The sequence below is a fragment of the Bos mutus genome, chromosome 8 (genome assembly GCF_027580195.1).
Source record: "Bos mutus isolate GX-2022 chromosome 8, NWIPB_WYAK_1.1, whole genome shotgun sequence".
Classification (NCBI taxonomy): Eukaryota; Metazoa; Chordata; class Mammalia; order Artiodactyla; family Bovidae; genus Bos; species Bos mutus.
In genome coordinates this window covers 103,412,591-103,427,012 of record NC_091624.1, presented here as the reverse complement: position 1 = coordinate 103,427,012, position 14,422 = coordinate 103,412,591, and the positions used below count along the sequence as shown (strand labels likewise).

Sequence of the window (14,422 nt, the reverse complement as noted above, 5' to 3'; positions counted from 1 at the left end):
CATGGCATCTGGTCCCATCATTTCATGGCAAATAGGTGGGGAAATAATGGAAAGAGTGACAGACTTTATTTTCTTGGGCTCCAAAATCACTGTAGATGGTGACTGCCGCCATGAAATTAAACAACGCTTGATCCTTGGAAGAAAAGCTATGACCAACCTAGACAGCATATTAAAAAGCAGGGACATTACTTTGCCAAGAAAGGTCCGTCTAGTCAAAGCTTTGGCTTTTCCAGTAGTCATGTATGGATGTGAGAGTTGGACCATAAAGAAAGCTGAGAACCAGAATTGATGCTCTTGAACTGTGAGAATGAGAAGACTCTTGAGAGTTCATTGGACTGCAAGGAGATCCAACCAGTCAATCCTAAAGGAAATAAACCCTGAATATTCACCGGAAGGACTGATGCTGAAGCTGAAACTCCAATACTTTGGCCACCTGATGTGAAGAGCCGACTCACTAGAAAAGACCCTGATGCTGGGAAAGACTGAAGGTAGGAGGAGAAGGGAATGACAGAGGATGAGATGGTTGGATCGCCTCACACACTTGATGGACATGAGTTTGAGCAAGCTCCGGGAGTTGGTGATGGACATGGAAGCCTGGCATGCTGCAGTCCATAGAGTCGCAAACAGTCGGACACAACTGAGCCAATGAACTGAACTGACTCTATGATTACTTTTACTGAGCTGAAGTGACAAGGACAATCGTTCTCAACTAGGGGTGATTTTGCCTCGAGGGAACATTTGTTAATGAGTGGAGACAATTGGGGGTTGGAGAAGACCACTGCTGACATCTAGTGGTAGACCAGGGATACTGCCAAACACCCTACAATGCACAGGACAGCTTCTCACAACAAAGAATTATACAGCCCACAGGTCAACAGTGCCAAGTTTGAGAAACTGCTCCAGGGATTATAATATATACTGTTAACTTAAACATTTGCCCATGTTACATAACATGTAAAAACTCTGAAACTGTATAGGTCTATGTATCCATTCAGAGAGACAGGCATACCAGACCACCTGACCTACCTCTTGAGAAACCTGTATGCAGGTCAGGAAGCAACAGTTAGAATTGGACATGGAACAACAGACTGGTTCCAAATAGGAAAAGGAGTACGTCAAGGCTGTATACAGTCACCCTGCTTATTTAACTTATATGCAGAGTACATCATGAGAAATGCTGGGCTGGAGGAAGCACAAGCTGGAATCAAGATTGCAGGGAGAAATATCAGTAACCTCAGATATGCAGATGACACCACTCTTATGGCAGAAAGTGAAGAGAAATTAAAGAGCCTCTTGATGAAAGTGAAAGAGGAGAGTGAAAAAGTTGGCTTAAAGCTCAACATTCAGAAAACTAAGATCATGGCATCTGGTCCCATCACTTCATGGCAGATAGATGGGGAAACAGTGCAAACAGTGGCTGACTGTATTTTTCTGGGCTCCAAAATCACTGCAAATGGTGACTGCAGCCATGAAATTAAAAGACGCTTACTCCTTGGAAGGAAAGTTATGACCAACCTAGACAGCATATTAAAAAGCAGAGACATTATTTTGCCAACAAAGGTCCGTCTGGTCAAGGCTATGGTTTTTCCAGTGGTCATGTATGGATGTAAAGGTTGGACTATAAAGAAAGCTGAGCGCCGAAGGATTGATGCTTTTGAACTGTGGTGTTGGAGAAGACTCTTGAGAGTCCCTTGGACTGCAAGGAGATCCAACCAGTCCATCCTAAAGGAGATCAGTCCTAGGTGTTCATTGGAAGGACTGATGTTGAAGCTGTAGCTCCAATACTTTGGCCACCTGATGTGAAGAGCTGACTCATTGGAAAAGACCCTGATGCTGGGAAAGATTGAGGGCAGGAGGAGAAGGGGACAACAGAGGATGAGATGGTTGGATGGCATCATCGACTTGATGGACATGGGTTTGGGTGGACTCTGGGAACTGGTGATGGACAGGGAGGTCTGGTGTGCTGCGGTTCACAGGGTCGCGAAGAGTCGGACACGACTGACCCGCTCAGCCACCCCACACCCATGTTTAACGACATCGTTTCTGTGTAACACGTCTACACACCATAAATACCACAGAGGCAGTGCTATAGTTCTTGTTTTAGTCATACATATTTTAAAGACATTAAAAAGAAAAAATAGCTGGTTATATTTAATTATACCATTTCCAATATTCTTCAATTATTTTGAATGTTCAGGTTTCCCTCTGGTATTATTTCCCTTTAGTCTGAATAACTTCTTTTAACATTTCTTATAGAGAAAGTCTCTTAGTGATAAGTTCTTAGTTTCTTTTTATCTGAAAATGTTGTCTCACCTTCTTCCTTGTGAGATATTTTCACCAGATACAGAATTCAGGGTTGATAGGCTTTTTACCTTTCAGCACTTTTTAATAGAAGTTTTGTTGGGACTTCCGTGGTGGTCCAGTGGTTAAGAATCTGCCCTGTGATGACGCAGGCGTCAAGGGTTTGATCCCTGGTCAGGGAAGAAGTTGCAGAGCAACTAAGCTGGACCACTGTAACTACTCAGCCTACATTTTTGGAGCCCATGCGCCACACCTAGAGAGCCCGTGGCCCACAGCAAAAGACTGCACACGGTGCAATAAAGGTCCCGTGTGCCACAACCAAGACCCGATACAACTAAATATACTCTTTAAAAATAAATAAAATTTAAAATATAAAAGTTTTATCATGTCGTCTCCATAAATTCTGATGAATAGTGCATGGTCATCTGAATTATCTCTGTATGTAATGTGTTGTTATTAACTGGCAACTTTCAAGACCTTCATTTGACCATTGCTCTTTGACAATCATGTGCCTAGCCTGATTTTTCTCATACTCATCCTGTTTGGGGCTTGCTGAACTTTTTGAACTTATAAAATTGACCAAATTTTTAGCTTCTGAACATGATTTCTTTAAATGTTTTTCCTACCTATTGTCTATTCTCTCTTGGGTCTGTAATTACACACACGCTAGCCATTTTGCTCCACAGGTTTCTGAGGCTCTTTTTTCCATAATTTCCCATCTCCTTTATTTCTCCAAATAATTTCTATTGCTCTAGCTTCAATTTTACTGATTCTGTCCTGTCATCTCCTCTCTGCTATTTAACCAGGTGAACATTTTATTTCAGATATATATTTTCAAAAAATGCTGAGGGTTCATTTGACTCTTTTTAGCATTTCTATTTCTCTGTTAAGATTTCCTGTCTTGTCTCTCATTTGAAACATATTTACCTTTATGGAAAATTGAGCAATTTAAACAGCTGCTCTAAAGACCTTGAATGATCAAACATTTCAACATCTGAGGCATCTTGGGACTGGTACTTGTTGACTGTCTTTTTTTTCTTTTTTTGATAGACTCTTTTTCTTGAGAATGGGTCATAGTATGAGTCATAATATCCAACTTTGGATTATATCCTATATTCACTGTGAATTTTATGTTGCAGAAAATCTGCATTCCGTTAAACACCTTTGAAGAGTGTTTTACAAGGAATTAGCTTCTTCAGACAAACCACAAACTTCATAACATCTGAGATGCATGGCAACTCAGATCAAGCAATGGTTCAGGAGTCAGCCAGAGATTCAGGATTCCACACAGAATCAAGGTTCCCCTCTTGTGGCTCTCTGGTTCCTCCCACCAGAGAGAAAGTGGGCTTTCCATTAGGCTGTTAGCTGTCCGGCACCATCAATGCCGTTAACTGTGCGAACTTCAGGACAAAGCCCCAAAAAAGGAAATTTACTCTGCCATTCACTTCCTCTAAGTTTTTCCTCCCCTCCCTCTAAAATACGCTGCTTTCTGTTCACTCACCAGAGCTTCAAGTTTTTCTGCTTTATTCATAGTTTGTCACTGATATCTGCAGGAGATCTTGTCAGACAGGGGCTACTCAACCATTACCTGACCATCATCTTTTTTGTATATAATTTCTAAAGTGGTAGACTGGGGAAGTACAGATATATACTGTATATGTGCATTTCAGCAAAGTATCCGAAATAGTATTTTATTATATCCTAGAATAAAAGTATGTTAAAAGGGGAGGAACTCTTACATTTGTCATTTGTCCAACACTTTGATTTTATAGACATGGAAACAAAGTCCCAGAAGGTCAAGCAGTCAACATTAACATCTGGGATGCAATGTAAATGATTTGAGAGATAGTTTGAGCACTCTGTCTTCTCAATACCACATATCTCTTTTGGATATAACAGAGAAGTAGGGACTGGCTAATACTACTCAAAAAGTTTTTTAGACAATCAAAAAAACCTTCCTTAAGGAATACCAATGAAGTGATATGTGTCTACCTGATGGAGGATTTCAGTGATATAAAGACTTGTCATACCTTTGTCCTGTCCTGCACAAATGCACACATTCCTACATTTATTGACTTGACAAATACCTACTGCTTGCAAACCATGTACTAGGAATGCAGCAGAGAACAAGAACGGCATGGTCCCCAGCCTCCAAAAGTTTGTATTCTAGCAGCTTGTATTCTAGCTCAGGAGACAATAAACAATGAAAAGAAGCTTTCACACTGGTGACCCCCTCCTACTTGAAACTCGCTCTTGCCTTGGCTTTTTCCTCCACTCGTCCCTACACGGTTAGTCCTTGGTCCCTACTGACATTAGACGTTTTCCCTCAGTAATCTCAACTTCTGCCTGTGATTCTCACAATGTACACAATGTACACACTGATGACTCTCAATTTTTCATTTTTAACAGAGATCTCTCAAGCTCTAAACTATCTCTTATACATATTCAATGATGTGCACCACACAGGCCCTTCGAATTTGCCGTCTTCAAAACTGAACTCCACTCACTCCCTGTCGCGCACATTTCTCTGTCTTTCCCATCTCAGTAGTAAAACCTAGACGCCTCTGCCTGTTTTACCTCTCGTGTCCAGTGAGTGGGTCGCCAACTCCTTTTAATTTCACTTCCTGAAACTTTCTGCACTACAACCCCTCTGTTACTGATCCAATCATTACTTCAGTAGCCTCCTAAGCAGTTTCCCAGCATTTTGCATCAGAATTGCTTTGCTCTAACACAAATCTAATAATGTCATTTCCTCCGTGCCTTCATAAGTAATTTAATTCTGAAAGAGGCCAATGGAACTTTGGGCTACCTTAAAGTATCAGCAATAGTTCCAATCTACACTAAATGCTATGAGTGCTATCTTTTATGAGAATCAGTGACAAACTGAAGGTCTTGCCGAGAAAAGCAATCAAGACAGGGTGTGGCCCTGAGTTCAGTGGTATGAGAAAAGGCTGAAGTAAATACTCATATTTAATCTAGAGAAAAGAAAACTTAGTGGGGACATAAAACTTAATTTGAAGAACTATTTACAGTAGAGGAATAAGACAACCTGAGTACCACAGGCCATGTCAGAAACACGGGGTCTGAGTGCAGGGATGTCAGCTCAGTACCAGGACGGTGACACCGACTGGGACGCTGTGTGATGCTGCAAATCCTCTCACACTAGAGACTCTGCAAGCAGGAGCCGGACAAGCACATCATGGATGCTGTCAGCACACAGGACTTCTGAGCACAACAGGAGACTGATCTGAACGTCGGCTTGCTGAATGTAGACTTAGAGTGATTCACTTATGGCACCTAACCACAAGAGGAATAATTTACACTGATATTTTCTGGATAACCAGGAAAATCATCCAGACATCTTCCTTCCTGATCAAATTCGGACTGCCGTTTTCCACCTAGGAAGTAACTACGGATTCCTCTAAGGTAGCCATCAGGTAGTAGTCAATTGATATGAAAGAAAAGCAGCATGCATTTGAGAATGTTTACTATGTAGTTTTTAATGCTATAAAGACCTTGAAAATAAATGTAAATACAGGTAGCACAAGCTATATAAAAATGCTCTATACGCAAGAATATAAAATTCCCCTTCCTTTTTCACTTTGCTGCTATGGACGTCTTTGTTCTTCAAATTTCATGGCACCTGGTCGCTACTTCTTGATCTCTCAGGACCCATTTACAGAGGTATAGAAGAAAAAGTTAAAAAAACATTTTTTTGCAGACCAAAAGCATCTACTTATTGGACAACTCTAGGTTCTTTCTTAATAAGATACAGCCATTTCTTTTTTGAGGTATCTGCATATTTTGGCCAGCCAAGAGTGAAGGGGAAGGCACACTCAATGCAAGACACAAATGTTTCTCTTTTGGTTCAATAAAAAACCTTTGTAAGTAGCATCCCACGCAGGGATTGGTTCAAGATGGCACAGTAAGAGGACATGCACTCAGCTCCTCCTGAGAGAGCACTGAAATCACAGTTACTGAACAACCATCAAGAGGAGAACGCTGGAATCCACCAAAACAGATACCCCATGTCCAAAGACAAAGGAGAAGTACACCGGTCTTAGTAACCCAAATCATGAAATCACAAGAACTATCCCACAGGAAGAAATCGATACACATGGTTTTCTGATGCTCTCCGGGGTACAGAGTGAGTTCAACAGACTTCTGGGGGGATGGCTCAGAACCTAATTACTATATATAAAACTGCTTCTATGGAACACTTTTAAAACACCCCCAAATTAAAACAGGTCAGGACTATCTTTATGAAGATCTTAATGCTTTATCAGCAAGTCTACTAGAAGGAAAATTACTTAAGCTGTAGCACTGAGAACAATTATGCAAATCTTTGAATGGCAGAGGCTGCAGCACTAATAGCTATTAGCTACTTCTTTTACTTGTCAAAAGGAAGCGATCATTTTCACCAGTAAAGTGCTGCGTTATTTCTCATTACCCATTAATTCTCTCAAAAGTTACTCACAGCTGAAGAGTAGAGTTCAAACTCTTGCTCAGGGAGGAAAGAATGCCAGCCATCTTCTATCACTTCAAACATGGGCCGGTAAAAGAAAGGATACATCAGAGTGATGGAGTCCAGGGTAGATAACGCCTACGGGAAAAAAGAAGTAAAGAAAGAAAAAAGGAACGTGTCACAATTCCAAGCATTTTCTAATTGCCAAATTGATATTCATCAAATATGGCCTAAAATGATGGACACCTAATACACTTCTCTAACATTATATTTATCACTAGATACAATTATACCTTATTTTCAGCCTCTAACACGGTATCTGGCACATAACACTCAATTAGCATTTGCTGAATTAACAAAATAACAAAACAATGTGCACACCTATTCTAGAAGAAAAATGGAAAAAACTTCTTCTTGAGACCATGTAATAAGGCCTAATGAAAAGGTCCAAATGTTTCTGGGGATTAGAGAACAGGCTGCAGTTAATCAGTAAGGCCTTGGCTCAAAATCCAGTTATTAACTACATATGTAAGTTACTTAAAACCAGAGTTTCTGAGCAATTGTAAAAAAAGCTTAGTAGGCAGAGTCAGACTGCTGGACTCAAATTCCAGATGCCAGCGCCAACAGTGGTATTGTGTGACGCGGCCACTCCGGGCCCCAGCTGTCAATGGAGGAAATAACTCCAGAGGGCCGCGCCTAGGGCTGCCGAGGCATTAAGAGAATGTGTGCAGCAGGGCTAGGACGGTACCGGACACACAGCAAGCTCTAATTTCAGCTACGGTATGCTCCACGTAGCCTCCATCAACGTGAAACTCCCTCCATTCCTGGAGTGAGCAGATGCCCTCACACCTTCATGCTACGCTAACCCCTCTCAAACTGGGGCAATAACTCTGTGGTCCCAAAGTGAGCCTAGAGGCCATCTGAAGTACAAGGCCAAGGAATCCTGACTAGATGAGGAGCTGAGAGACGGAACGTCCCCTGTCACCTGGCAGTTTCATCCTCCTGACAGGGGAGTTTTAGAAAGCATTTCTATGGCTAGAAAAAACAAAGGCACCAAAATCAATTAGCACAATTCAAACTGCTGTAATTTTGGAGACACTCAGCTGGAGGGGCGTGAGGGGGCCAACATCATGCTAACATCCCCAAGCTCTCAGAGAAAAGCTACCTCCTTCTAAGTCACAGAAAGATCAGGTCAGTAGAACCTTTATTTAATTTTTAAATTTTATTATTTTACTACTTAAAAAATATTCTTTGCAGTATTAAAAAATTTTTTCAGCTTTACTGTGGTATAAATTGATAAATAAAATGTAAAATATTTCTAACGTACAATGTGATTATTTGATACACAAACACACTGTAAAAGAGTTCCCCCCTTGAGTTAATTAACACATCCATCACTTCACATATTTACCCTCTGTTGTTGCTTTTGAGAACATTTAAGTTGTACTCTCTTGGCAAATTTCAGTTACATAATACAGTGTTATCAACTATAGTCTATGTTATACATTAGATTCCCAGGTCTGTAACTTTGACCAGCCTCTCCCTATTTCACCCACCCCTAGCCCCGGGAAACCACTTTTCTACTCCCTGTTTCTGTGTGTTTCCCTTTTCTGTTTTTGAGATTCCACATATAAGTGATACCATGCAATATCTGTCTCTGTCTGGCTTGCTTCACTCAGCACGACGCCCTCCAGTCTCACCCACTGTTTGTTCAGGCCATTCTCCGTGTGGCTGTTCCCACTGGCAGGACTGCTTTCCTTTTGATGGCTGAGTACTATTCCACTGTGTGTGTACATGTGTGCACGCATTGTGTGTATAATCTTCTTTATTCATCCATCCATCAACAGACACTTAAGTTTTTATATTCTTTGAATATTATGAATAATGCTGCAATGAACATGGGAGTACAGATATCTCTTTAAAACAATCATTTTGTTTCCTTCAGATATACACCAAGAAGTGGGATTGCTAGATCAAAGATCCTTTTTCAATTTCTTGAGGAACCTCCATACTATATTAATAGTGACTGGTACAATCATTATTTTAAATCCATGTTCACAAACATTCCAGCAGGCAATAAGCACTCAGACTTGTCATGATTACATTTCATGTAGCTAGAGACAGAACTTTTCCTTTAAACACATTAATGCTCAAAGAAATAAAGTCATTTCAACCCTAAAAGACAACCGAAACTACACATAAAAAAATGGTTCATCAGACTTCCTACTATAATTTAGAAAACTGAGCACTTGCCAGTTATTCTTCCAATGGGATTCTACTTAGGGTAGCAGATTTTGATTATATGAATTTTGATAACAAAGAATAGCTCAACTATGCTTTATAAGAATTCACTTATTACTACCAAATTATATCAAGCTGTGTGGAGGGACAGAGGAAAACTGGACGCCAGGACAAGGCCAGAGGCCAAGCACACCGTGTGCATGCACTCTGCTGGGAAAACAATCAACAGAGCGTTCATTTTCTAAGGTCAAATCACAAGAGTGGCTCAGCATTTGCGGCTTCTTCTCAGCCATAAGGGCTTCTCTGTAGTCAGTCAGTTTCTACAGAGTTTTACAATAATATTTAATATGTATAGCTAAATAAGCAACTGATTAGTGTCAAATGCTAACAAAGCTAAATGCCATCAGAGTGGGGTAATAGGCTTTTTTGCCCTGTTTCTTCACCACAGGCAATTTCACTAACATCCACCTGCTATCTTACAAGTTATAAAAGGGATAAGAAAAAAAAAAAATGTGCATGGGTCAGTGAAAATCCAACCCCACAACTGAAAAAAAAATAACATGCTCAACTGAAGTGGGTGAGTGGCACTACCTGGCCCAAAGAGCAAGACAGCATTTCCCTTCAACAGCCTAGAACGCACAGTGTGATTCTCACTCACGTCAACAAATTCAGCCAAGTCAGCATTCCTATGTTATTTCCAATGATGAATATGTAACACAAAGAGTTCAGCTTATCTTCTTGTTTTCATAAGAAAAATTTAGCAAAAGCAGAAAGAAAAATACTACATGCCATTTTCTCAGTACCATAACAGTTCTTCTATTTCTGTTTTTTTGTTTAAAAAGCCAAAGGAAATCCTAGTTACAGGTTTAAGCCTTTCTGCCTCCTTTTAATAGTTGAGCCAATAGCATTTATTCTGCACACAAAGCCCATATTAGGCACTCAAAGATAGAAGGAAAAAAAACCTCAATGTGTCTCTATAATTATCTAGAAAATACTATAAACGTAAAGTTAACTGCTATAATTTAGTGGTAATGATGTAAAATAAAGCAATTTTAAAAATGAGTATATACCAAAAGAGTTGGTTAAAGTGAGAAAGAAAATAGTGTGTCCCTTGGACTGCAAGGAGATCCAACCAGTCCGTCCTAAAGGAGATCAGTCCTGGGTGTTCATTGGAAGGACTGATGCTGAAGCTGAAACTCCAATACTTTGGCCACCTCATGCGAAGAGTTGACTCATTGGAAAAGACTCTGATGCTGGGAAGGATTGGGGGCAGGAGGGAAAGGGGACGACAGAGGATGAGATGGCTGGATGGCATCACTGACTCGATGGACGTGAGTCTCAGTGAACTCCGGAGTTGGTGATGGACAGGGAGGCCTGGCGTGCTGCGATTCATGGGGTCACAAAGAGACGGACACGACTGAGCAACTGAACTGAACTGAACTGATTCAATTTAAACACTAAATTATCCAAGTAAAATTTCTATTATTTCTAATCTGGACATATGTTCGCTATCATTGCTATAAACATAAAATGAACACATCCTATCTCAAACAAACAGGATATACAGAAATTCAAATTTACTAAAAACAAACAAAAGACTACAATCATTAGTGATAATTACTTGCTTTACAAAAGAAATAAGATTTTCAAAAAGTCTCAACATTTAGAAACACACAATGGAATATTATTCACCCTTAAAAGGGAAGGAGATCCTGTCACATGCTACAACATAGATGAACCCAGAAGAATAAGTAACATTAATAACTTCTCTAAGTCAATAAAATCTTTTTACACTCCTGTAACAATGATTCAGGGTAAGGCTTTGCGTTCAGTCTTCCAGATTTGAGCCACAGAACATGACTCAAATGATATTTATCTAAAAGAGAAACATAAGAGTCACAGTGAATCCGAAAATAAAGTTCCTTCTTTTATCACATGTTGTTTCCAAAACACGTACCTCAATGGAACTGGCTATATTCAAACATTCTTCCATTCCAGGAATATCCAACTGAATAATTCGAAAATCCTTACATTTTATGATGATGGTACCCAGTGGTCCCACAAATCTATAAAAAAAATCATAAATTATGCTTAAGGACATATATACTCCCAACGCAAAGTATATGATTATTTCTTCAAAAAGAGGTGGTTAGTCGTAATCACCAGCTATACAGGCAGACCTCGTTTTATTGTGCTCACTTTACTGAGCTTCCCAGATGGTGTGTTTTTTAAAGACTGAATGTTTGTTGCAACTTTGTGTCCGGCAAGTCTGTTGGCACCATTTTTCTAATAGCATTTGCTCACTTCTCTCTGCATCACATTTTGGTAATTGTTACATTACCCAAGCCTTATTATTGTTGTTGCTATTGTGTTATACTTGTCACTGTGCCTTATCATCAGTGATCTTTGATATTACTACTGTAACTGTTTTGCGGCCCCAGTAACCTGCCCATATATGACAGCAAACTTAACTGATAAATAAGTGTCTTCTGACTGCTTGACCAACTGGCTGTTTCCCCATCTCTCTCCCTTTCCTCAGGCCTCCCTATTTCCTTAAACACAACAATATTGAAATTAAGCCAATTAATAACTCTATAATGCCCTCTAAGAGCTCAAAGGAAAGGAAGAGTCACACATCTCACTTTTTTACATCAAAAGCTAAAAAAGATTAAGCTTAGTAAGGAAGCCATGTCAGTTGAAATAGGCCAAAAGTTAGGCCTCTTATTAGCCAAATAGTTAGCAAGTTGTGAATGCAAAGGGAAGTCCTTGAAGGAAATTAAAACTGCTACTCCAGTGAAAATAAGAATGATAAGAAAACAAAAAAAGCCTAAGTGCTGATAGAAAGTTTTAAGATCAGTCAGCCATAACATTACCTTAAGTCAAAGCCTAATCCAGAGCAAGGCCCCTACTCTAATTCTCTAAAGATGGAGACAGGAAAGAAACCTATTAGAGAAAAGTCTGAAGCAAGCAGAGGTTTGTTCATGAGATTTAAGGAAAGAAGCTGTCTCTATCACATAAAAGAAAGCAGCAAGTGCTGATGTAGAAGCAGCAGCAAGTTATCCAGATACAGTTAAGGTAATTCATGAAGGTGGTTGCATCAAACAACAGATTTTCAATGTAGACAAAACAGCCTAGGGCTTTCCTATTGGCCCAGTGGTAAAGAATCCACCTGCCAATGCAGGAGACACGGGTTCCATACCTGGTCCAGGAAGATCCCACATGCTATGAAGCAACTACGCCCATGCACCACAACCACTGACCCTGTGCTCTAGAGCCCGGGAGCCACAACTACCGAAGCTCGTGCACCCTAGAGCCCGGCTCCACGGCGAGAGCGGTCAGCGCAACGAGAAGCCCACGCACGGCAGTGAAGAGAAGCCCCCGCTCGCCGCAGCTAGAGAAAAGCGCAGCCCAACAGGGAAGACCCAGCGCAGCCAAAAATAAACAAAACCTTTTAAAAAAGCAGCCTTATATTGGAAGAAGATGGCATCTAGGACTTCAACAGCTAGAAAGAAGTCAATGCCTGGCTTCCAGGATTTTAAGGGCAGATATACTCTCTTCTGAGGGGATAATGTGGGTGGTGAATTAAAGCTGATGCCAGTGCTCATTTACCATTACCAAAGTCCGAGGGCCCTGAAAAATTATGTTAAATCTACTGTGCCTGTGCTCTATAAACGGAACGACAAAGCCTGGATGACAGCACATCTGTTTATAACAGGGTTAACTGAGTATGTTAAGCTCTCTGTTGAGAGCCACTGTTCAGAAAGAAAGATTCTTTTCAAAACACTACTACTCACTGAGGAGGCACCTGGTCACCTCCTATCTGAAGGAGACATACGATGACATACACGTTGTTTTCATGCCGATCAACACAATGCCCATTCTGGAGACTGTGGATCCGACTTTGAAAACCTCTGGAAAGGATTCACCATTCTAGATGCCATTAAGAATATTTGTGCTTCACGGGAAGAGGTCAAAATATTAACATTACCAGGAGTGTGGAAGAAGTTGACTCTAACTCTGATGGATGATGTTGAGGAGTTCAAGAGTTCAGTGGAGGAAGTCACTGCAGATGTGGTGGAAATAGCAAGAGAAATAGAAGTAGCATGTGAAGATGTGAATGAACTGCTGTAGTCTCATGATAAAACTTTAATGGATAAGGGTTAGGGTTAGGGTTAGGGTTAGAGTTGAACCAAGTGTTTTCTTGAAATGGAGTCTACCCCTGGTAAAGATTGTTGAAATGACAACAAAGAAATCTGAATATTACGTAAGCTTAGCTGATAAAGCAGCAAGAAGGTTTGAGAAGACTGATTCTAATTTTGAGGAAAGTTCTATTGTGGGGAAAAATGCTATCAAACAGCACTGCATGCTTCAGACAGATTGTTCATGAAAGGAAAGAGTCAATCAATGTGGCAAACTTCATTCTTGTCTTATTTTAAGAAATTGTCAGAGCCATCTCAACCTTCAGCACCCACCATTCTGATCAGTCAGGGTTAATCAGCATTGAGGCAAGACCCGCCACTGGCAAAACGGTTACAACTCACTGAAGGCTCAGATGATGACTGGCATTTTGTTTAGCAATAAAGTATTTTTAAATTACAATATATATTTTTTTCAGATATAATGCTATTGCACAGTTAACAGACTACAGCACAGTGTATCACAACTTTTATATACAGTTGGAAACCAAAATATTGACGTGATTTATTGAGGTAGTCTCCAGACTACCAAACACACAACACCTCTGCTGTGTGCCTGTATTCGACTTCCTTCTTCTCCCTTACTAGTTTAATGAAGGAAGAACCTCATGCTTCCATCATTAAAATCTGAGCCATGAATTACTTAAAATACATATATTAAAAATTTTTAATATATAAAGTCATTCACACTAGGCCAATTCATTTAGTGGAGATTATTAGGAGTCTCACTTCAAAGAATAGGAAAAATAAAACTGTAGTTGATGAATTAAGTGTTTGTATAGAGATATGTCTGAAGCATAGGAAAAACTGTTCATTTCAGATTTCACTTCCCTCCAAATTTGCAAGAGTTGATTTGAAAAATAAGTATCTTTTTTTCCCAGTCTTTAAAACCTATTAACTTGCAATATCTATTCTAAGTCAAGGAAAACTTCAGAGTAAATGCCATATCTAATCATAAATTTTGTTATCACTAAGTTTTGAATAAATTTATCTTACCTTAGTTGGGACTTTTGTCTTCCTTCTCCTGATGTTTTCTTTTGTCTATACTTGTTGATAGCTCTGATTTTCCTTTTGCTTTGCCACACATTGCCCCAGTTCTTTCACATTAATACTTGTGAATATTCCCTAAACTATGACTTCTTGTACTGATCCAGAACTGGTAATTGTATTTATACTGTGCCTAGTTTAGGAAGAAGACTCCTACAGCTACTCTTCCTGA

General features: G+C 39.9%; 1 protein-coding gene across 1 annotated transcript in view; it reads right to left on the bottom strand.

Annotated features, from left to right (window-relative positions):
- Positions 1–14,422, bottom strand: part of MTMR9 (myotubularin related protein 9) — a 70,670-nt gene that overhangs the window by 31,183 nt on the left and 25,065 nt on the right. The window contains exons 2-3 of the mRNA XM_005886681.3: positions 10,965–11,073; positions 6,779–6,904 (exon numbers count right to left, since the gene is read on the bottom strand). Coding sequence (XP_005886743.1) covers positions 6,779–6,904; positions 10,965–11,073 — 235 coding nt within the window. The remainder of the gene's footprint in view (positions 1–6,778; positions 6,905–10,964; positions 11,074–14,422) is intronic.